This window comes from Nicotiana attenuata, chromosome 6 (assembly GCF_001879085.1).
Source record: "Nicotiana attenuata strain UT chromosome 6, NIATTr2, whole genome shotgun sequence".
NCBI classification, from domain to species: domain Eukaryota; kingdom Viridiplantae; phylum Streptophyta; class Magnoliopsida; order Solanales; family Solanaceae; genus Nicotiana; species Nicotiana attenuata.
In genome coordinates, this window is record NC_031994.1 from 94,571,984 (window position 1) to 94,597,160 (window position 25,177).

The 25,177-nt window shown below is 38.1% G+C and overlaps 2 protein-coding genes across 3 annotated transcripts; one reads left to right on the plus strand and one right to left on the minus strand.

Moving 5' to 3' along the window:
- LOC109227513 (bifunctional epoxide hydrolase 2-like) lies at window positions 300–4,739 on the plus strand. 2 transcript variants are annotated; one of them, XM_019392707.1, is made up of 5 exons: window positions 300–487; window positions 801–1,012; window positions 2,288–2,458; window positions 3,103–3,338; window positions 4,190–4,739. In XM_019392707.1, exons 1-5 carry the CDS (start codon window positions 418–420, stop codon window positions 4,434–4,436), a joined length of 936 nt encoding a protein of 311 aa, XP_019248252.1. In that variant the 5' UTR covers window positions 300–417; the 3' UTR covers window positions 4,437–4,739. The 2 variants fall into 2 exon arrangements, with proteins under 2 accessions (XP_019248252.1, XP_019248253.1); XM_019392708.1 differs by having other exon boundaries at window positions 400–487; window positions 787–1,012.
- Window positions 5,183–8,773, minus strand: LOC109227512 (lanC-like protein GCL2). Its single transcript, XM_019392706.1, has 6 exons — window positions 8,444–8,773; window positions 7,229–7,407; window positions 6,664–6,775; window positions 6,442–6,558; window positions 6,030–6,347; window positions 5,183–5,666 (listed from the first exon to the last, which is right to left on the minus strand). The coding sequence occupies exons 1-6, from the start codon at window positions 8,621–8,623 to the stop codon at window positions 5,310–5,312; spliced, it is 1,263 nt and encodes a 420-aa protein (XP_019248251.1). The 5' UTR covers window positions 8,624–8,773; the 3' UTR covers window positions 5,183–5,309.

Genomic DNA, 25,177 nt, shown 5'->3' on the forward strand with positions numbered 1-25,177 from the left:
CCCCTCCCACAGGAACGGAGTTGATACGGTACTTAATTTCATTGTTCCGCATTTCACTATTCAAAGGCGTCCACCAACTTAAAAAATTAAAATGAAAAGAAAAATGAAGCTTACTTTTTTTGACTAATAAAATAAGTTGCAAGAAAATAGCAAATAAAACTTACTTCAACTGTGGAAAAGTCAACCAAGGTAGACATTAGGAAAAGTCTAAGAAAACATGTGGAAATTTCCTAAAAACTAACAAAGTTGCAGACACAGATAACAAATTAAATAAAATATTAGTAAGTTCTTTAAATATTTGAATGAACCACATGACTTATATTATAAAAAGCATCAATTTATGAGTTACAATAACACATTGACTTGTCATTAATTCTCTTTAATTTGTTGCACTCCTATCAAACCTTCCTTACAAAAATGGAGAAGATTCAGCACAATTATGTTGATGTAAGAGGACTCAAGCTTCACATTGCAGAGATTGGAACAGGTACTACTCCATATCTCATCTGCTTTTCTCTTCTTTCTTTTTTGTGTATGTAGATATAAATATATTAATTGTCTGTTAGCGCGGAGTTAGGGACGCTAGGGGTTCATCATCAGAACCTTTTCGTCAGAAAACTACACTGTATATACAAGTTCAAAGTTATTTTTCATGCATATATAATAGATGTTGAATTCCTTTGCCTTCTTTGTGTGTTTGGTTCTTTATATTTTGAATTTCCCTAGTAAAAATTCTGGCTATGCCACCGTCGGTGACATGAATAATTGAGACTGAAATTAAAGTAGCTATATATATGCAGGCCCTGCAGTATTGTTTCTTCATGGATTCCCTGAGATATGGTACTCATGGAGGCATCAGATGATAGCAGTAGCGGATGCAGGATTTCGAGCCATAGCCCCTGACTTCAGAGGCTATGGCTTGTCTGAATTGCCTGCAGAACCCGAGAAGACGACATTCAGGGACCTTGTCGATGATCTTCTGGACATGCTTGATTCATTAGGCATCCATCAGGTGATGAATCCTGTGTAGATTACATATTACTACCTACATCACACTGTCAATGCATTTTGAGAAGTCAAAGTTTTCATTAGTTACCACCAAAGTCATGTCAAAGCGGTGGCCGATTCAGGATTTAAGCTTTATTAGTTGAATTTTTAAACTTCTTAGCATTAAACCAATTATATTTAAAAGCTATGAGTTCATATATACTATTTATTGCAATTGTAATGAATTTTATACATACATTCATGATCTGCTTGAAAGTTCTGGGTTCATATGACCCGGTAACTCAAGCTTGCATCCACCAAGTATCAAAGTATGTACAAGTTGTTTATATGAACAGGAGCGTATGTAGCCCTATAACACCTGTACAATTGAACATAATTTTTGACGCGTAGTGCAAATTTATATGCAAAAATCACTAAAGTCACAGTAAATTATAGATATGAACCTATAACTGTAAGGATATAATGAGTTCAATAGTAAGAACCTTAAAGGTTGAACCCATAGAGTTTAAATCCTAGAACCGCCTCTGTATATGAAAACATAAGCATGATATATTTGATAATCGTGGTGATTGAGCCAACTTACATACATCTTAACTATTTTATTGGGTATTTACCTCCTGCAGACACAAGTATGGGTAGATGTAAATCCAAAATATAAACTTGCTGGGTTCTATCTTTAAGATTCTTACGTTGAAATTATTTTTCTTTTGAGATTATGGTATATATTACCATTTGACTGATCTCTTTGGAGATTATGGTATATATTACCGTTTTCACTGATTTTTTTGCATGCTTATTTATGTACCATGTCAAAATTCACAGGTTCAATCGAACCCATCAAATCTATAGTCCATCGGCTTATGGATATTAGTGATATTTCGAATGTATATTATATAGAATGTCACAAATGATAGGTTCAAATTGAAGCCGTCAAATTCATAGTCCATTTGCCTCTGGATATTGATAACTCTGTCAATCAAGATACTCAGAGAAATGAGAAGAAATCACGTAGAATTTTTTGTCTAAGCGTCTTTAGTCCATCAAATTTATTGAGATATCTTGGCTTTGGTCTTCTCTTTTTATTTTTTTGTTGTTACTACTTGTTGCCTCTTTTCATTTTTTCTTTAGCCGAGGGTCTATCGAAAACAATCCTATGTTCTTCGAGGGCAAGAAGGCCGGGTACATCTTACCCTCCTCCAACCCCACTTGTGAAAATTCACTGGATTTTTTTTATTGTTGTTGTTGTAAAATTATTGAGATAATTCTGCTATATATGTAGGTTTTTCTTGTGGGGAAGGATTTTGGAGCTCGAGTAGCTTACCATTTTGCACTCGTACACCCTGATAGAGTTTCAACAGTTATAACACTAGGTGTGCCTTTCCTTCTCACTGGTCCAGAAACATTTCCTCGAGATTTCATTCCCAATGGGTTCTATATGTTGAGATGGCAGGTAATTTCGTGTCTTTAAACCTCATATATTTGGTATTACCAAAAAAAAATCAAGAAAATATTTTTTGTGGAGAGTCATTTTCATCAAATGTGGGGAAAATAGCTATCTTCATTCATAAACGAAAGTTATTTTCCTTACAACTATCTAGATTGTAAGTTATATATTATTTACTTCAACTAGCAGTCTAGCACTTTTATTATTATTAACTTTTGAAATTCAAAATTTTCATTGAAATACTACTCGATCGGCTAATAATATGAGTAATCTTTAATACTATGAGGTCGTTTGGTAGGATGTATTAGGGAATACTAATATTGGTTACACTCTATTTAGTACTATTTTATACATAGGAAATTATGGCATAGCAATACCATATTTTTTAACATATGGAAAAGCATGTATAAAGATAAAACTGCCCAACATAAAAAATAATACACCAAACTAAACAGTCGATAAGAAATAATCTTAGCATTACCAATACATCATATTCAATACTATTCTTATACACCCTTACCAAACGACCCCTATATGTTTTCCTAGGAAATGTTTTTAACTCACCGACCAAACACCGAAAACAACTTTCGGAAAAATATTTATAACTTCCGTCATATCAAACACGCTATCAATGCTTGTCGCTTTTGCAGGAACCAGGGCGAGCTGAAAAGGACTTTGGGCGTTTTGACACAAAAACAGTAGTTAAGAACATATATACTATGTTCTCTGGAAGTGATCTGCCAATTGCAAAAGATGATGAGGAAATAATGGATTTGGTTGATCCTTCTGCTCCAGTGCCTGACTGGTTCACAGAAGAAGATCTTGCAAACTACGCATCTCTTTATGAAAAGTCTAGTTTCCGAACAGCATTGCAGGTGCCTTACAGGTCAGTCACATCTACTTAAATTCTAAATTATGCGTGATCTGTATGTTATTTTACGTGGAATAGAACATGAAAAAATAATGTATTAGTCAGCCGATAGCGGCCTACAGCTGACCTCGTGCCATAGTTGCCTGCCACGTCCGACGTCGTATCATTTACACAGGCATGCCACGGCTGACCTCGCCCCATAGTGGCCTGCCAGGGCCGACATTGTGCCATTAACATAGGCATGCCACAGTCGATCCCAGCTCATAGTGGCCTGCAAGGCCGACGTTGTGCCCTTGATATAGGCATGCCACAACCGACATTGTGCCATAACGGCCTGACAAAGGCCTACGTCGTGGATGCAGGCGTTGAACTATTTAAAGGCAAAATACCCTTTTGAAGTAAGTAAATCATACATAACAACCCCTTCATCATTAATTATCGCCTAACGATACCTTCATTATCAATCACAGCATAAACAAGTCACACATTACATTTCCCACACTAGTATGTGAATCGGTCCTTATTTTACTCCGACTCACTCTAAATCTTGAACCGGATTTGCTTCTGTTGCTGAAACTCTCTAAATGATACTGCACATATGTAATTTATCCAATAGAAATTTGGAATTTTTACACAAATATCCTGCTGAATTCCCTGTTTAATTTTTCTAGCCAAAATACATAGATTATACACTAATTATACATACTTATAAACATATTATACATGGATCATACTTATATTATAAATCTGCCGGCTATTTATAGTTTAAGTAGTTGAGTGGACATTTATTTGGATTAACTCTTCTAGAATTTCTTCATTTCATTTAGCACTTATGATCTTGTGACAAACGGAGGGTATTTTGACAGGGCTTGGCTAGAAGAGTATGGAGTTAAAGATATCAAAGTCAAGGTTCCCTGTTTGCTTGTAATGGGGGAGAAGGATTATGCCCTTAAATTTGGTGGATTAGAGCACTACATTTCAAGTGGAATGGTGAAAGAATATGTACCTAATCTGGAAACCATATTCTTACCAGAAGGCAGTCATTTTGTACAAGAGCAGTTTCCTGAACAGGTCAATCAGTTGATTATCACCTTCCTCAAAAAGCTCATATAATAAACTGCTTGCCAGCAACGTTAAATAAAAGGCAACCCAGTGCACAAAACTCCCGTTATGCACAGTGTTCCGGAAGGGCCGGCATTTGGGTCTTATTTTTCACAGTTGAATGTTGATCTCGTTTTTATCAAACAGTACCATATCACATTTTCGGCATATTTCTACTTGTATGTTGATCAATAAACGAGACAATGGTTTACATGCCTCGGTTCTACAACATGTTTCCATAGGTTTTACAGCAAAATTTTCTGTTAAATCTTTCATGATAAAAGGAAAAAGAAAAAAAGAACAGTGTTTAGAGTACGCGGATTCTCTGAATTAGATAGTTCAGTACTTCTGTTCATTTTCTTTGTCCATATAACCAATTTTTAATCTGACATAGTCAAAGTAATCTTATGGGCAAGAAAGATCATAGTGCTTACCTAAATGTTTGTTGTAGGCATTGAAGTGAAGAAATGCCCAAAATATGCTCCCATTCTTTTCAATGGGGGAAGGCCCAAATCTGACTCTGTACTATCCGAAACTGCTCAATTTTGCCATCCGTTACACTTTCAGTCCACCCATATCCTTGCCGTTAGCAGATCGTCTCATAGTTACTCTTGCCATTAACTGAGCTCCAACAAGAAATGGGGTATCCAATATCCACGCATTCAAATTCTTCGAGAAAAAAGGTCCAAATTTACCCCTTAACAATTGACATGGCTTAGAACTACCAAGAAAGTGCGGAAATGACTGGAGTTCTACCGGGACAAGAAGATGTCAACTCATTTATAGGGGAAGTGGAGTAAAAGCAAATGAAATACTGCAGAAGATATTAAGGTGCATGTCACAGAATAAGTTTTCTATACATTAAGAGAAGTGCTACTACTTTCTCTAAGTGGCATGAACTTTTTCACAGCCATAGGCTGGAAATCTAGCTTCTTTAGGTTCTGTCATGTCTAGGAAAAGATAAGCCATACCCCCAATACCTTCAAATAAAGAGTATGGGCTATCTCCTCCATGCATCTCTCCTTTTGCTATTAGCTTGTGAGCTCTATCAAGAAGGAAGCAGGCAAAAGCTTTGGCTCTATACAAATACTCCGTGTTTCCTGTGAGCTGATACAAGGATAGGAAGACATAAGCATTCCCGCTGATTCCATGGCACATGCCGACACGTTTAAGAAGGCCGCGGTTCCATACTACCTCTGCTGCATCTACTGCTGCATTAAGAAATTCCCTGTCTCCGAAAACCTAGGCATCGGGAAAATCCATGGATTTCCAAGTCACAATATCAACATATATACAAAATATATACGATCAGATCTTCAATAACAATTAACAGCCTCCCTGCCCCATCGGGGTAGGGGTAAGGTCTGCGTACAAACTACCCTCCCCAGACCCCACTTAGTGGGACTTTACTGGGTCGTTGTTGCATAAAAACAGAGTCTTTTTCAGGACCAATTTTTTGTGTTATATTTTACCTCTATAACAGCTTTTTACCTATAGTACCAACATCCATATACCAACACACATTTGACATAAAGTAAAAGGACCAATCAATGAGATGCATACATTATAGTATTTGAAGTAAATCACATTGAAGAAAGTTATTACCTCAGCTGCCTTGACAAGTGTTAGAGCAATCCCGGGAGCTCCGTGGCACCAATGGACGAGAACATCTCTCCGCTTATCTTCTTCACTTGTAGGGTAATTTCCACTTGGGAACCGATTCTTAACCATGTACCTTAAAGTTTCTTTGACATCTTCAAGCTCATCTGGTTTCAGTTCAAAATCCATTAGAACATACATAATGCCAGCTAATCCGTGAGCTGCACCCCAGTACATCTCGCCGTACCACTCATACATCAGCGGGCTTTTGCCTCTCCCTCCTAATCTCCTTCCATTCTCGATGATTTCATTGACAACAGCAGCCTAAGATAAAATTAAGAAAAAAATAATTCGGATTGGAGACCACAACCATCTGATTAACGCCCGCTTAGATCACAAAACTTACTGCTGCACTTACAGTGTAGGTGGAAGGAATTGTTGCTTTGCCAATATGCTTATTCATGAATAGACAAGCCCAGAGGAATCCACCTCTACCATATAACAATTCATCAGGTAGATCTTTAGTTAATTTTATCTGCTCACAGAACCAAATGAGTGTCATGTGAGTAATCATGATATGCATAGTAAACTACAATAAACTACAATATGAAAGTCTATCTATCAATTATCAAGAACAAACCTCTTTAAACTGAGTAACATAGTAAAGAACCAGTTGATCGTCCCCCATGTACTTGGCAACAACAGCACCTAGCGCACAAACCCCAGCTCTCCCACATAGGAACGTCACATCCCTATATTTCGTAGCTCAATTTAACACAATAATCAACCTAAAAAGGCCATTTTGTTTATCTTGCTTCCATTTGAAGCTTTAAATTAAAAAGACACAGAGTCATCACTTCCCTAAAGCTCGCTTGAGCAAAAGTAACACAAAAAATCGACCAGAAAACCCCATTCCCGTATTCTTGCTGCCATTTGAAGCTTTAAATTGAAAAATCCACAAAGGAATGTCAAAAAAGTAAAACTCATGGATCCACTTAACACATAAATCAACCAATAAAGGCCCAATTTTTTTTTTTATCTTGACGACATTGATGCTTTAAATTGAAAACCAAGAACAAAGTGTGAGTTATTGATCAAAGTAACACACAGAATTAACCAAAACAGCCCAGTTTGATTATCTTTCTGCATGGTAAACCATAAATTGAAAACAATGATGCATAATAAAGGAAGGATTGACTTTTGACCTGGAGTTTCGAGAGGCAGAGTCACAATCCTTAACAATCTGAGAGCAAACAGCAAGGTCGTTCGTGTTATTCGTCACCTGATAGGACTTGAAGAGCAAAAAGGCAGTCCCAAGAGTTCCACAATAGAGTGTAAAGTCTGGAACTTGTTGCCTTGTTAGTCCCCATGTCTCCACCACTATCTGTCACCAACCAAACCAGCCATCAATTAGTTTTAAAAAACAACAAATACACATCATAACAAACTAGTTAAAATCAACAATATCAATCCTTAATATCCTTCCGCTCCATCTAACTCTTTCATCCCTATATACAATAGTTTATCTGAGAAAAAAATAAAAATCCTCTATCATTAGAAGTTCTCTACAAGTATTAGTTAACAACAACTAGTACACATCAACCTCAAACTAGTTAACGCTTAACCTCAAACTTGTTAACACTTCAACCTCAAACTAGTTAACGCTTCAACCTCAAGCTACCTAATGTCCACTATTTAAATCCTTAATATTATTCAACTTCATTCCCTTTCAAACCAATTCTCAATAATTTACTCCCTCCAACCCAATGTGACGGTGTTTGACTGGCACGAAAAAGAAAATCTTTTGAAACTTGCGGTGTAAAATGAATCAGCTATTTGTATGGCTATAAATCTCATTAAGGGGAAAATTGGCATTTGAAAGTAAAATTGTTAGTAATATATATAGGAATGTGTCATTCTTTTGTGGTCCGGCGCTTCACCGGACCCCGCACATAGCGGGAGTTTAGTGCACCGGGTGGCCTTTGTCATTCTTTTTGTGACGAACTATAAAGAAAAGAGGAAATAATACTTTTTCTTAAGTATATCCGACGAGGAATGGCACATTTTTATATTAAAAATAATTAGACTTTAAACTTCCCATTTTACCTTAATGAGATTATTTTCACACAAATATCTATAACTTTTTTTTAGACCATAAATTTTAGAAGTCTTTCATTCTTTCTTAAAAGTCCTTACATAATCAAACAGTCACATAAATTAGGAGTACTATGCTTCAACCTCAAACTAGTTAACATTTACTATATAAATCTTCAATATTTATTCAGACTTCATTTAAAACACTCAATAATTACCCTTTACAACAAAATTATTTAAAAAATTCTAACATTTTAGAAGTTCTACTTACGAGAATTATGAAAGCGTATAATAATAAGTGTAAAAGGAAGAAGAGAGTTAGTTACAGTTTCTTTGAGATCGAGAGCGGCGCGTTTGAACTTCTCGGATAGAGTATTGTACGGCGTAGAGAGAAGCTTCAAGAGTGATTCATTTGTGCCTTGTGGAATTGGATGCTTTTCTTCCTCAACTGCTGGGTTTTCTGCTACATAATCCGGCATTACATTTGGATAAAACCTATCCGCCATTTCTGCAAAATTCGATTGAAAATCCAATAATTTCTCTCTCTCTCTCTCACACACACACACACACACACACACACAGAAGCTTTACTAGGCCGAGCCGGTCGATCGAATCGCCACGTAAACCAGATTCGAGTAGACTCTGGACTCGCCTGCCTTACACGTTGTACTCATCGTGGGATTGCATTATGAGGAAACGACGTCGTAGGTCGAAATAATTTTCTTTTTTGAAACGATGATTTGGATATTTTTGTACTGAAAAAAATCAAAAATACTTATTTTGGAGAAGCTAAGTTTTCGGCATTAGCTTAAAATTTACTTATTAGCTTTTTGTGGCTACTTGAAACACTTATTTCTTCAACCAAAACAATTTGGCCAAACACCTTCATTTTGTAAAAAAATATCTTTTTTACGTCAAATAAGAACTTTTGACATTTCAAAAGTTTGGTCTAACAGGTATGAGACTTTTTGACACTAGTAAGACCATCTATATTGAGAACTATCTAAAATAATTGGTCTAACCGAAAATGCTAAATTTTGTATACCGTTACATTTTTGGTCCATTTATAAAGTTGTTGTTAGCAAATTATCTTATGTTTGTCCCTGTTATTAATGGAGCTTTAGCGTAAAATGGATGGACTCCATGTTTTTAAATTTTTGAGAAAAAAGGTCCAAATATAATCCTCAACTTTTAACTTTAGTTTAAAAATTCGGAAAAAGATTAGATGTTTTCCTGTACTATCAAAAATTAGTTATAGTTAGCCTCGTTATACTATTCGACACTATCTATAACTTTCGTTATTCATTTTAATATTTTTGTCCCTACATTTAACGGACCCCTTTTTAAGGATACGTGGCACGGTTTTAAACAACCAAACCATATACCCTATTAACCAACCCGTTCAGCCCCTACCCGAATAGACAATAGTGAACTTTGAAAAGTCAGAAGCTTTGACTAACTCTCTCTTCCTCTTCAACTACTGCTACACCTACACTATTCCTCCGCCGAGAAATTCACAAACAACAAATATATCTCTTCTTCCTCAATTTTCAGGGGAGTTGAAATAACCCCACTAAAATAAAAAAATCTTTGTTGAATCTTTTTTCTCTATAACAAGCTGACCATTTACTTCCATTTTCTTTTACTACTGCATTGACGTTACCTCTTTGGGATTAGGTTTACTGGGTTTGACTTTTGAAGCTGAGTACCGTGAATGGTTTGAACGAGGAATCTTGGTTCTTAGGTGTGGATGATTGTGAATCATGGACCAGTCGGTTTTGGTGATTTGGATATTTCTATGCTTAATTGGCTACTTGTAGTTCCATCCGTTGACCACCGCTCATCTCCGCCTAAAACCACCAACTTAAGAACCAAAAATATGTAGCGACAACCATAGCATCACTGCTGAAACAGAGCATACAACCACCCTTTTTCTTCCTTATTTACACCGCCCCCACCGAGAAACTTCATCATAAAACTAATCAACCAAAGAACCAACACTCCCGTTTGTTTCTTGTTTCTTTTAGGAGATTTATAATTTTTTAGTTTAGTCTTTGCTGGTCCTAAAAATGGAGGGCGTCATTTCAACACAAGCGGCTTAATGTATCATTTTTTATTGATTCTCTGTATATTGAAGAATCAATTGCTGAACCTTCATCGGAAATAGTGCGAAACGGATTTCAGAACAGATGATTGGGGGTTGTTCGGGTTGGGGGTTGGATCAGGTGTGTTTGTATATTAGAGGAAAAATGGTTTGGTCGTTTAAAGTCGTGTCACGTGTCCTTTGAAATGGGTCCTTATAGTGACAAAAATATTAAAATGGGTAACGACAGGGGATAGATAGTGTCGAATCGTAAACAGGTGCTATCTATAACTAATTTCTAATAGTACAGGGGCACATCTAGCCCTTTTCCGTTTAAAATTTAGGTAGAAATATTCGGGATTCCCTTGGACTTGGAAACTTTGGTTTAGTTTCCCCTTGAATTTTACGTGATTTTTAATACCCCCCTCCCCCCCTCCAAAACTTAAAGATTTGATAGTCTTGAGCCTCCTAGATACTGATGTGGCAAAGTGCATGAATACACTCTCTTTTACAGCTTGTTTGGATGGTTGTTACCCATTGTATTGTATCGTATTGTTACTTTAAATACGGTGTTTGTTTTGATTCTTACTTAAATTTTATTGTATCGTATCGTATTGTTAAATCCGTCGTTACATAACGACGAATTGTGCCACTTTATGTAATGGCCGATTTGGTGTGGTCGCGTCGTTACCTTGTCTTTTTCTCTCAATCTCACCCTTCATCATTATTAATAATTTTATTTTATCATTTACCCTACCACTTTATATAATAATTTTACCCTGTATCATAATTTTTCTTTATAATATTGCAAGTTTATTCTTCATATTGCTGGTGCGTGATATCATGAGACGATGGCAAACGACACAATCTATCCAAACATTGTATTTATCAAACGATACAGTACAATATATAATACATTACGATACATTATAAAACGATACGTAACAACCATCCAAAAAAGCCTTTAGGCGTGTGGAAGGGAAGAAAATATAAAAAATAAGCTTTCAAATGGGGTATTTTTCAAATATTAGTTGTCACATAATCAAATGTAATGATTTACATTTATAGTTATTTTTTCTTAATATACATCGCATATTTTTTCCCAACTTTTTTTAAATATAATGAATAATTGTTTCAACTATTATTTTTATTTTTTTCGGTTCAAATCTGCAAAAGTTAATTGAAACTCGATTTATTCTAGCCAAATAAAAAGAAGATTTAGCCAAAGTAATAAAGTACAAATGGTATTTTCTCTATATAAAAAAAAGTATTGTGTATTTTTATTTTTATTTTCATGAAATGAATATTTATTTAATTATGTATTTTTCTTTTTCGAGTCAAATTCACAAATATTTGTTCGGAATTTCACTATTCTTAGCTAAAAAATTTATTTAGCCAAGTGCCTATATATATATATATATATATATATATATATATATATATATATATGCGGAGGTAAATATNTATATATATATATATAATGCCATCTTTCTTTTCCTGACCAAATATGTAAAGTAACCTAATTAACATATCATTATCAAAATAAAAAATTATAGTAAAAAATATTGTTTCAAGTTTTTTATACAAAAATTTGGCACAAAAAATGATTTAAATAGTTGGTGGACTTAAAAAAATAAAAATTATATGTTTTACTGTAAAAAGTTACCATTTGCACAAACAAAATCCGCGTGGCAGCCCATGTTTCACACTCCTATGGATTATCAGTGTCCAACGGGGTCGAGGTGATGGTAGGATATAATTGTGTATTTTGGCCATTAATTGCACTCTAATTTGCTGCACTTTATTAGTGTTTGAGCTTTAAATGGTATTTTTTTTGCACTGAGTGTGTGTTTTATACTTTGTATGAGCGATTCCAAGTTACAATGAGGTTGTGGAGCTAATTCAAGCTATTCTGGAGCTTTGAAGTCTGAGTAAAAGCCCATGGAGTAAGTTGGGATCGTGTTCGAGGATCAACGGACAATAGTGCATTCAACGAGAGAAATAAAGAATTGAGCAAGAAGCCATCCAGGTGCGCAACCGTGCACTGGGCGTGCAAGATAAGCAGAACACGGTCCAAAGTGCGCGGCCACATGCGCGATCACTTGCCCAGGTGCGCGGCCACGCACGTCCATTCCGGAAAATTTTCCCAAGCCTATTTTGGTAATTTTGGAGGCGACTCCCCTTGACCTATATAAAGACTAGCTCATCTAAAGAGAGGGCATCTTGGAATTTGCAGCAACTTTTGGGAGAGAAGAAGGAAGCAACGAAAACGCAAAATACTTGATCCAATTCATTCAATATGAAAGTTTGTGTGAATTTGGAAATTGTAATGTCTTCTTATTCTTCTAATACTCTTGTGATGAATACTTCCCCATTATGGAGTAATCTCTTTTAGGGTTAGTGACGAATATTGTGAATTGACTATTGTTTTGGGTTTTACTCTTTGTTAATTGCCCGAATTCATTGAATGAGTTATTAATTGAATTGAAAGGCTTATTGTGGTTTTATTTTAATTGAAAGAGAAGTGTTGCTGCAATTTACATTGTGCCATCTTGTTGGGTTGAGTTTACGCCTCTCGTAAGTAATCAAAAGAGCTTAGAGAGTTATCAATTAACCGAGTTTAGAAGAATAATCGAGAGGCGTTCTTCAATAGATCGTTCATTCACTGTATTTGTGCTTAAGTTCATAAGACCTGTTATTAGGTTGATTAAGGGAACTCTCATTCATTCGAAGGAAGAATTTAAACCCCTAAGATAGCCTAATCATCTGATGAAATCGCATGAGTCAATAGAAGTTAAGAGTGAAATTAACATAGCGTTAACCGGAATAATAGTTGATCACATATCCTGTCACAACCCTTACTTCTCACCTTGATATTCAATTGTTGCTATTTAGTCGTTAAATTGCCATTAGTTTCTTACTATCAATATATTTTAGTTTTATTAGTAGTTCATAATAACATAAATCAAATTTTTATTATCCAGGATAGTATACGACACAGAGTTAGACAAGCACCTGAGGCAATTGAGAAGAGAGAAAGGAATGAGTGGTTTGTTGTTGGATTAGACTTCAACTCAAAATACAATGGTGAACAACGAAGAGGTTGTGGACCTAGCTGCGAGAGAGTCAGCTCAACAACAGGAAGCACGGTTAGCAGCTGAAGCAGCCCGCCGAACTGCGGATGAAACGGCCGACGGGGAGCGAAGGTTAAATCTTAACCGGAACATGATCGAAGATGAATTGAAAATGCAGCTCCTAGGCCTGGGAGATCGCTAGGAGATTGTGCCGGACCAGTATACAACCAACAGCATTCTAGTGTGGGGGCCCCACCCGTTGATACCAATAATTTTGAACTCAAACAGGGAGTCATTCAGACCATTCAGAACAATTGCATATTCAGGGGCAAACCCAATGAAGATCCCAACAACCATCTGATGGACTTTGACGAAATTATGAGCACATTCCGATACAATGGAGAATCACATGATTCCATCTACCTCAGAGCATTCCCGTTCTCACTCAAGGATGATGCAAAGCAGTGGCTGAGAAGTCAACCCACATGGTCAATCCTACTTGGGATGAGATGAATACCAAGTTCTTAGAAAAATATTTCTCTACCGCTAAGACTGGACGAATGAGGAAGGAGATTCACAATTTCAGCCAAGGTGAAGGGGAGACAATGTTCCTGGCAAGGAAACGATTTAAGGAGCTATTACGGAGGTGTCCTCATAACGGAATGGAGCAATGGAGGCAACTCCAGGACTTCTAGGACGGGTTAAATCCGTCCTCAAGGAGGTAGCTAAATAGTGTAGTTGTATGTCCTCTGATGAAGAAAACTCCTGAAGAGATTGTCACACTTCTGAATGAACTATCTGAAGACGCAGAACAATTGTCCACTGACTAAGGGGGCCAAAGAAGATCATTAGGGGTGCACCAAGTAGAATCGTCGGTAGCAATGCATGCCCAAATTGCACCTATGGCTAAGGACATCAAGCAACTGACACTAGCTCAAGTGCAAAATCAACCACATGTGGGATGTGATATGTATGAATTGGGACACCCGAGACATGAGTGTCAAGCTACAACTGAGGAAGTCAACTCTGCGGGGAACTTCAACAGAGGCAACTACCAAAGAGGTGGTAATTTCAATCCTATGGGACAGAACATCCAGGTTTCTTATGGAGTTCTTCAACTGGTAGTTTGAACTCATGGCAGCAGCAAAATCCCAGAGTATCAGTGCAAGGACCTCCTGGTTTCCAAACTCAACAGAGGCAACCATATCGACCTCCACAACCCAACAACTCAAGTTTAGAAGATCTAATGAAGGCATTTATAAATAAATCCGATGAGAAACTTGAGACTCAAGGGACCGCTATCAGGGAGCACGGCACAACCATCCTAAATCTAGAAAGACAAATGGGGCAACTTGCAATATTGTTGTCAGAAAGGGCACCGGGGACTTTGCAAACAGACACTTAAAAGAATCCAAAAGAGACAATCAAAGTTCTGTCTCTCAGGAGTGGGAAAACATTAGAAGAGCCCAAGGCTAAACCAAGGGATGAGAAGTAAATCATCACAACCAAGATAGCTGAAGAACAAAAAATTGGAGAATCTCTACCCAAGGAGAATGTTAGCAGCAAAGAAGTTGATAAGCAGAAGTTGAGCAGTGCAGTTGAGGAAAGCAAGCACATGCCATTGTTACCTTTTCCTCAAAAGATGGAGCAGGATAAATTAGACAAATTCTTTGGGAAATTCTTGGAGATGCTGAAGCAATTGTATGTGAACATCCCGTTCACGGAGGTGCTCACACATATGCCTGCCTATGCACAATTCCTGAAGGAAATCCTTTCAAGCAAAAGGAAGCTCGAGGAGACGAAAGTGGTCAGACTCAATGCCTACTGCAGTGCCATTCTATAGAATAAAATTCCTAAGAAGTGTGGGGATCCTGGCAATTTCACTATACCCTGCTCGTTGGGTAGCGGAAATTTTGACAAAGCTTTGTGCGATTCAGGTGCTTCCATTAACTTGATGCTATTATCGGTGTTCAAGAAATTAGAAGGAGATCTAGGAGTGATCAAACATGTGTCGGTATCCTTGCAACTAGCTGATCAGTAGGGCATAATTGAGGACATTCTGGAAAGGGTAGACAAGTTTGTTTTCCCAGTAGACTTCATCGTGGTAGATATGGAAGTAAATAAGGAGATACCTCTAATCCCGGGGAAAGCATTCCTTTGCACTGGTTGGGGCTATTCGTGATATATATGAGGGGCAACTTATGTTACGAGTGGGAAACAAAAAAGTGATATTTCAAATAAAGTGAATGATGAAATACCTGTGTGATGAAGCATCTGCCTATGCTTGTCTCAAACTAGATGTGGTGGGAGAGTTAGCTGAACAACACAAGATGGATAAGCTGGTAGGTCATTCACTAGAAAGATGCATTAGTCAATCAAGCACAACAGAGGATGAAGATCCTGAGATCAAAAAGGAAGTTGAGGCGCTGGAAGATGAGAACCAAGTGGTAGACGAAGAAGCATTCGAGAAAGAAAAGAGCAAGCCGAAGCTGGAATTGAAAGTTCTCCCAACACATTTGAAATAAGCTTTTATTAGAGACTAACAATTTTCCTGTGATTGTTGCTGCTGATTTGACAGGTGAACAGGAACACATGCTTGTGGAGTTACTGCGAAAGCATAAAAAGTCAATCGGTTGGAGTATAGCCGATATTCATGGGATCAGCCCTGCAATCTGCATGCACAAGATCCTATTAGAAGAAGGGAGTAAACCAGTGGTGTAGCCTCAGCGTAAATTGAACAAAAATCTTGAGGAGGTGGTTCAAAAAGAGATACTCAAATTGCTGGATGCTGGCATAATATTTTACATCTCTGAAAGTCAATGGATTAGCCCCGTAAACGTTGTGCCGAAAAAAGGGGGCATGACGATGGTAAAAAATGAGGACAATGAGCTAATTCCTACCAGAGCAGTCGCTGGGTGGAGGATGTGCATAGACTACATGAGATTAAATGATGCAACTAGGAAGGACCATTTCCCTCTTCCTTTCATTGATCAGATGTTGGAGAAGGTGGCGGGGGGATGATGTTATTGCTTCTTAGATGGATATTCAGGGTACAATAAAATACCCATTGCTCTCGAGGACGTTGATAAAACCACCTTTACATGATCGTCCGGAATCTTTGCATGCCGGAGAATGCCTTTCGGACTATGCAATGCACCAGCTGCTTTCCAGAGATGCATGATGTCAATATTTTCAGACTTGAATGGGAAGTGTCTGGAGGTATTCATGGACGACTTTACTCTATTTGGAGATGACTTTAAAGATTGCTTGAGGAACCTCGAACTCGTTCTGAAACGATGTGAGGACACTCACCTAGTATTCAACTGGGAAAAATGTCACTTCATGGTTAAGGAGGGATAGTCCCGCCACCGACCTCAGTGAAGAGCATCAGAAGTTTTCTGGGGCATGCCGATTTTTATAGAAGGTTCATTAAATAATTTTCCAGCATCACCAAGCCCTTAACTGCATTACTTGCCAACGATATGAAATTTGTATTTGATGTGGAGCGTCTCAGAGCATTCGAACTGATCAAGGAAAAGCTAGTGAGTGCCCACATAATAGTGACTCCGATTTGGAGTGAGCCTTTTGAGATAATGTGCGACGTTAGTGATGTGGCAGTAGGAGCAGTGCTGGGGCAGAGGAGAGATAAATTGTTTTGACCCGTTTACTATGCAAGCCGGACCTTGAATGATGCTCATGTGAACTATGCTACCACAGAGAAGGAGTTCTTTGCAGTAGTCTTTGCTTTTGACAAGTTCAGATCCTATTTGGTGGGAAGCAAGGTAATAGTGCATACTGATCACTCAACACTGAAATATTTGCTGATTAAGAAAGAGTCCAAACCCCGTCTGATGCAGTGGGTAGTGTTGCTGCAAGAGTTTGATCTAGAAATCAAAGACAGGAAGGGCACGTAAAATAAAGTGGTTGACCACCTGTCACGATTGGAGAAACCATTTATTGAAGCAGTGGACATTTGGGAAAAGATCCCGGATGAGCAGATTTTTTCCATTGCAGCAGTTTTCGATAGACCACCATGGTTCGCCCATATAGACAACTTCTTGGCTAGTGGGTGGTTGCCACACGACTTGATCTTCGATCATAAAAAGAAGCTGCAAAGTGAGGTAAAATGTTATTTTTGGAATGACCCTTTCTTGTTTAAGTTGTGTGCAGATGGTGTGATTCGAAGATGTGTGCCTGATGGAGAGATGGACAGCATTCCATCTCACTGCCATGATAGAGTACCTGGAGGACACTATGGCAAAAATCGCACTGCAGCAAAGGTCATGGAAGTCGGTTTCTTTTGGCCTAGTTTATACAAGAATGCAAGAGCGTATGTAGCTGCATGTGACAAGTGCCAGAGGGCAGGTAATATTAGCAAGAGGGATGAAATTCCTCTCAACTCCATTCTGGTATGTGAAATTTTTGACGTTTGGGGAATTGACTTTTTTGGTCCATTCCCATCGTCACATTCTTATGAGTATGTCCTAATAGTTGTTGACTACGTCTCTAAGTGGGTCAAAGAAATCCCTACTAGGACCAATAATGCTCGGGGTGGTGTGTGAGTTCTTACGGAAGAACATCTTTACCCGGTTTGTGGCACCTCGAGTGATTATCAGTGACAATGGGTCACACTTTGTGAACAAGCAGTTCGCTGCACTACCGTCCAAGTATGGGGTCACATACAAAACAAGAACCCAGTACCATGCCCATACTTGTGGGCAAGTCGAAGTGGCTAACCGTAAACTTAAACAAATTCTTGAAAAGACGGTTAGTGCTTCTCATAAGGATTGGTCGGTAAAGTTGGAAAAAGCTCTATGGGCGTACAAAACTGCGTTCAAAACGACCATAGGGACTTCACCATTCAAACTAGTGTATGGAAAATCGTATCACCTACCTGTTGAAATAGAAAATAAAGCTTATTGGGCAATTAAGATGCTTAATCTTGATCTTAGTCTTGCAAGTGAACACAGGTTGGCACAGATGAATGCATTGGAGGAGTTTAGACTGGACGCGTATGAAAATGCATGGATTTTCAAGGAAAACACTAAAGATGGCATGATCGTCTGATTAAGCCAAAGGAGTTTCATGAAGGGGACAGAGTCTTACTATACAATAGTAGACTCATATTATTCCCTGAAAAATTTAAGTCTAGATGGACGGGACCGTATGTGGTGAAACATGTATCACCATATGGGGCAATTGAGATCCAGAACTAAGACGGAAAAGAAAGTTTCAAAATGAATGGGCACAAAATAAAACTGTATCTTGCTGGAGGATTTGCTCAGTAATCCTCGAGCATCAAAATCAGTTGAGGATGACCGGTTGAGTCAAGCTGACGACTATAACTCATAGCTACCTCTAACTTTTCTACTAGCTAGATTTTTCACTTTTGTTTATAGCGTAGAATAGATAGAAATTAGTGTATGTTATGAAGTAGTAGGTGCAAGAAGGTACATGTCGCGGAAGGTAGGAAGTGACATGTTTAAAAGGGCCCTTTTTAAATATGTATGTGCGCTACCGCGCACCTGGGGGCACCTCGCACATTTGGTCGTGCAAAAGGCAACGTTAGTTGAGGCGGAACGCATGCGGCCGCACACTGACTGCGCACTTTTGCACATGTTCCGCCTCTCTTGCACGGCTGTGCACCAGGGCAAGTGACCACGCATCAAGTACGTTTTCCTTTTCCCTTTTTTACTTTGGACCCCCCTCTATCAACACACCCAATTCTAAAGTTCCCCCTTTCTCTCCCCTACACTAAACAACCCTAACTCGCTTCCTTCTTTCATCTCCTCTATTTAAGAAAAAACAACACCCAACACACCACACCACCTCTCTTCCTCTTCTCCCTTCACCACATCCTTACGAGTTTTCTCTCCCTAGTCCCCTCGGGTAAGTGAGATGCTTTCTCTCTCTCTCTCTCTTCTTAGTTTATTTTATTTTATTTTGCTTGTGTTGTAGTAGATTTTTGTTTTTGTTTTCTTTCTTTTTATGCTCCTTTTCTTGTGGGGTGAGAGTCGAGTTTCACCATAGATGGGCTAGGTATGACATTGGTGTATCCTTTGACTAATTAGGGGCTAAAATTGTTTTGTGGGGGGGGGGGGGTAGGAAGAGCTGTGCATAATAAGTGTTTGTATAAATACCACAAAGAGATTGAGGGTGTAATTTTGTTATCAAGTGCGAGGGCGAAGTCTGAGTAGCCTCTCTTGGTTCACCAATTGCTTCATTAGCTGATATTTGGTGTTTGTTACGTGTATTATGGCACCATACAAGAAAGGAAAAACCACAGGTGCCTCCTCAAGTGGTCACGCGGGCTCATCCTGATAGCTTCTGCTTCCGCTCGGCCGTATGATTAGAACAAGTTCGTTTCCTGGGAAGCCCAAGAATGATTCCAACACAAGGCAAGCAAGAAGCCCATCCCGGAGAGGGGAATTGATATTGGGTCCCTCCAGAATGAGTCTCACAGTGTGTATCATGAATTGGTCAGGCGCGGCTTGGGGATATTTTTTAAAGAACATGACGAGGCCAACTTAATGGTTGTTCGGGTGTTTTATGCAAACTTCCCGAAACATGAAGACCATGTCTGTACAGTCACGAGGAAGAGAGTGGATTTCTCAAAAGAGGCCATTCGAAGGGCCTATTATTTGGCTGAATATGTGGAGGACCCTAATACAAGTGACTACTATGACATGTACATCATACCGACCATATGGAACCTGTTCTTTAGAACCATTTGTGTACCTGGCAAGGAGGTAGTGTGGATAAAGGCGGGGCAAAAATTTCACTCAGCTTTGCTTACCTTTAAAGGCTAGTGCTGGCTCTACATCATCAATAACTGCCTGCTGCCTTTCGGAAACACCACTGAGGTGAATGGTCCCCGGGTTGCGCTGATCTAGTGCTTTATCAATGGCCACAATTTTGATGTGGCTTAGGTCCTTCAAGACGAGATGTTCATTCTATGTCCTGTGCAGAGGTATGAGCTCTCTTTCCCATCATTAGTCACTCGGTTATGTCGTGGGACATGAGTTCTGGAAAACAGGGACATGGATGGAAAAGTCAAGCGCGAACATAATTATGGGCTGATAAAGTTGTAATTGGGAAGGACCCTGCTGGATCTGCTGAAGAGGATAATGAGGAATCTGATGCGCCTAACGAGGGCAATGAGGTACACGGTGAGAATATCGCTGCTTCTCCACCGCATGAGTGTCGACTCCCCTTTTTTCTCGCGAAATCGGGTTTACGACATTTGGACGGACAACTCTATTCCCTTTTGGGATTTGGGTTTTTGGATTTGAAGAGTCGCCGCCTAATGATTAAGTGCATTAGGACACTAAGAGTTTTTGAGTTGGAAAACCAAATTTCGGGTAAGGGCTAGAAATTATCTCGAGGGGAAGGTGTTAGGCACCCCTCAAGATCCACTAGTGTGGTTCCCAGCCATGTCATATTGTGACTTTAAATGCAAACAAAAAGTAGGCAAACAAATACAAAAGGGGTTTCACATAATAGTTGCAAGAGATTAAGGAAGTTAAAGAAACTGAATTTTGATAGAGGAAGCAGTTTCGAAATCTTGAATAAAGGAAGAAATTTTCATATAGTTGTTGCAAGCAGTTTAAAAGCTGAAGTTTTGGCGAAAAAGTAGTTGAAATTCTGAAAATAAAGTGGACAAATGAGGGAAGGGGTCCTAGGTTTATACATAATATGGATCACTCCACACAACACCCGGTAACCGTTTATACACGTGGTGTTATCGCATGGTCATCATATCCATATCTACCCGTTCCCACCCCGTTAGGTATTAAACACGGAATGGTTTTGTTTTACCTATTGCATGCTATTACCCGCCCCCATCTTGTCAGTCCCGGAGGCACTTAGGACCACTAATCCTAAAGGGTAGGATATTAGGCTGATTGGTTTCAAAGGATAAAAATCTAAGGCGACATACAAAACATATACTGCATGTTGGGGGAAGCATGTAGACATATAAAGGCTCATATATACCTCCTCAAACAAAACACATAAAAAAGCATGACTTAAACACAATTAAGGTCTCAAAAGATAGGAGCAGTTAAAACTTGGTTTTGAAAACGAAGTAGTAGCAATAATAGCACGATTCTGGGCAGAGATGAGTAACCTAGTAAATAAAATCAGAAGCTCAATAAAAGTAAGTAGGTGCATCATTTCAAAATCGTTTTCAGCAGAGTTTTGTTTAAGAAAAAGCTGAGTGAACTTCAGAAAATCAAAACAAGAATGGCAGAGTTAAAACTTAAAGAAGTTGGTTAGTTTTAGGCTAATAGAAACACAATTGATCAGTTCTTATCGGACCTGAAGTTTGCCTAGGCGTCGTTACACATTGTCTGGTTATTTAGAGAATGAACACATATATTTTGATTCTGATTTATAAAGGTACGCGTGATAAGACATTTGCAGAAAACGTTCCAAACCACTTAGCCATATTTTAACAAAGTTATTAGCTAAACGTGAATTAACTACTGCAACTCGAACGAGTGAGAAGTCCTATGGGCAGGATATCTAATGCACAGAAGAGTCCCTAAAAAAACATGATTTCTAATATGCCAATGCAGTAATGACGAGTTATTTGGCTTGTTGTTAGTTATTTTCTGGTTATTAACTGATCGTGGTTACAAGATGAGCATAATGACAGGCTGAAGGTAAAGAACCTAAAGCAGGATCTCTAATGAATGAGATGCATGTCCTATGCAAGTTGTCTATTGCGCAAATAAATAAAATCCTATAAGCATGTTTTCTACCCATTATTTATACTAAGCATGCATAACCCTCCCCCCATATTCACTATTCAACCCCAATCGTTTGTTTATAAATTATTACAAACCAGTATCATCTGAATTACAATAAACAAGAACAAAAATAAGAAGTTACTCTATAGGGAGCCTTCAATCAGGCCCAGTCTTCCAACCTCAACCCCTTCGAGTTCACAGCCTTTGCCATGGTCTAGGTGCGGCAAAGCTCCCTAGGGCCCCATTGGGTCCCTGGCCAATACCAGCACCTAGACATTTAAAAGAAAATGCAGGACATGTGCAGTGTGGAATACCAACCTTGTGTGTCAAAGTTCAGTGAGCACTCAGAGGTACTCAAAGCAATGCTCACACGAAGGGGGCAGAACCTAGTCTCTAAGAGTAGTGTGAAGTGCAGGAAGAGAAGTTTTCAAAGGGGGGGGGGGTTTGTTTTAAAAGAAAACAGCATGGACAATAGTTTAATAGCATAAGATTGCATACAATGGTCATGGGAGAAAGGGAGCAAACAGATCAGAATATTAAACATGACTACACAGAATCAGAAGATTCAGGGGACCAAGGAATGGTCAGGCTTAAACATAAGCCTTAGACAACAACAGGGGAACAATCATGACATGCAAACCAAGAAAGACATATAGAGTGCCAAGGATCAGGAAACTGGGAAGTGGTAAATTTAGGCATGCTAATGTATAGCAATAAGACATAGGCATAGCAAGGAATAGAAAAAGTCAGACATAGCATGTAAATCAGAAGACATGGTGAAGTATTTAAAGCAAAGAATCAATTACACATTGAACAAGAGAAGCATAAGTAGAAGAAAATCACAAAAAATAATGAACTGAAGCAAAAATAAACACATTGGTGTGAGACTTGAAAATTAATTAGGACATACCAGTAAAAGAGCAAAAGCAGGATGCAAAGACAAGGTAGTAACACTATATTAGCCTTGGCTTTCAGCCGGCTAATAATAAGCAGGAGCAGAGAACAGCAATAGAACAAAGAGCAAGAGAGAATGCAGATTTTATAAAGTATTCAGTGTGTAAGCCAGGAAGACTTGTCGTGTATTTATAGTTGAAAGTAGGTGGTAAAAATAAGGTAAGAAATCACAGAAATATGTCAATTTAAGAACTCGGAATCAATTGATTGAAGAATCAAGGAAGTACTCCCATTAATTGAGGGAATCAAAATCAAACGAAAAGATTCAGTACCATATAAGGCAAGTAGAAAAAATCACTGTAAGATTAAATAAGGAAGGAATCAAGATTCAGTATTGCACAGAGTAGCCAATTAAGACCAAATTCAGAAAAATTCTAATTAAGGAAAGGCTTAAAAGAACAGAGTACTATAACAAATAAGGTAACAAAAAATCAATTAATTCAAATGGGCGAGTAGAATGCTAGGGTTTAAAAGAAAATTTTAAATATACCAATCAATCAAGGAAAATCAGAATCAATCATGTGAAGTCATGATTCTGGATTCTCAACATATAAATAGAGGTGAATGAACAAGAGTAACAAACAAAATTAGCCAGGAAGGAACAAGAGATGAACAAACACAACCATTCAGAGATAGTGAAAACAAGTTAAGATTCATCAGGACATATTCGAAGCATGAAACATTAACAAGAATCAAGCAACTAGACTAGCAGACAGAACCAAAGCGAGTAAAATCAGGCTAATACGCACAATCAAACGAAGAAACATGCTAACACATAGAGACAAGGCAAAGGAAATTAGGCTAACACATATAATCGAAGCATGCTAACACACATAATCAAACGAAGGAACCTTTTTCTAGAAATTAGGGTTTTTTAGCAAAGTCAAACTAGAAAACAGTAAGAGCATAGAAAACGGTCAGAATAAACAAAGAAAAGGTTTAATCATAAAGAAAATCAATTGGAGCATCCAAGAAACCCTAATTTTCAAAGAAAGTAAAAAAGATGGTTCAAAGTAGAGGGTTTTTTTCAGAATAAACTCGAGAATAAGTAGAACATAGAGGCAAACATGAAAATAGCATGAAATAACACTGTTTTTGAGAGATTCAGGAGAGAGTTAGGGTTTCAAAAAGGGGAAACCCTAATAGAAGTGGAGAGAACCTGTCGAAACATCATAGATCATGACATATAGGGTGTGATTTCGCCTAAAGTCACACAGGAGATCTCACAAATAGCAGAACCAGGAAGTCCAGGTTCAAATCACCATGGTCCATAAACCTTGAAGGTCCTAGAGGTGATGAACAGGACGATAAGAGGCCCATAGGAGCCTTGGGGTTGAAGGGAGGTGGCCGGAGATGGCCGGAAACAAACCAGGCGAAACCTTTAGGGATTGATTCGCATGGTGGGGGTTTCTGGGGTCTCAAAATTGAGGGAATCGGTGAGCTAGGGCTTCATGGCGGTTGATGGTCGAATGGGGTGAGATTGGAGGTGGCCGGAGAGGCGGTGGAGATCATCGGAGAAGAGTGAACCAGAAGGTTCTAGAGAGAAGGGAGAGGAAGAGACGAGATAGAGAGAGAGAGAGAGACAGTCTCGTGAAAATGAAGGGTCTGGGGGGGTGGTAATTGGATTTAATTAAGGGAATTAAATCTGGGTCGTTGATCTCATTTGATCAACGGCTCAGATTAAAGAAAGATTGGACCGGGTTATTTTTAGAGGGATTGGGCTGGGTTGGTTTAAATGGGGTATTGGGCCATTTAGAATCTGATAGGGGGTGTGGCCAATTTGGCTAGAATTGAAATAATAAGGGTTGTTTGTTAAATAGCCAATTTCCCCTTTTATTATTTTATAAAAATAGTAAAAAATAATTTGAAAATAAATTAAAGGTACTGGACCAATTAATAACCTATAAATATTAATGTAAAAATACTAAAAGTGATTTTATAATTATAAAATGCTGTTAATTGTAAAATAGGCTATAATTGCAATTATACGCAATTTAGTTTTAAAAATACCAAGCAAATGTATAAAAAAATATGCAAAAATTACCCCAATTATATCTTAGTGTAAATATGAGAATGAAATAAATTATTCACCAAAAAATGCTAGTTTGGGAATAATTATTGAATTTTGTAGTATTAAATTAAACAATAAATTGATTTAAAAAATCTTTAAAAATAAAGGAAAAATACCAAAATAAA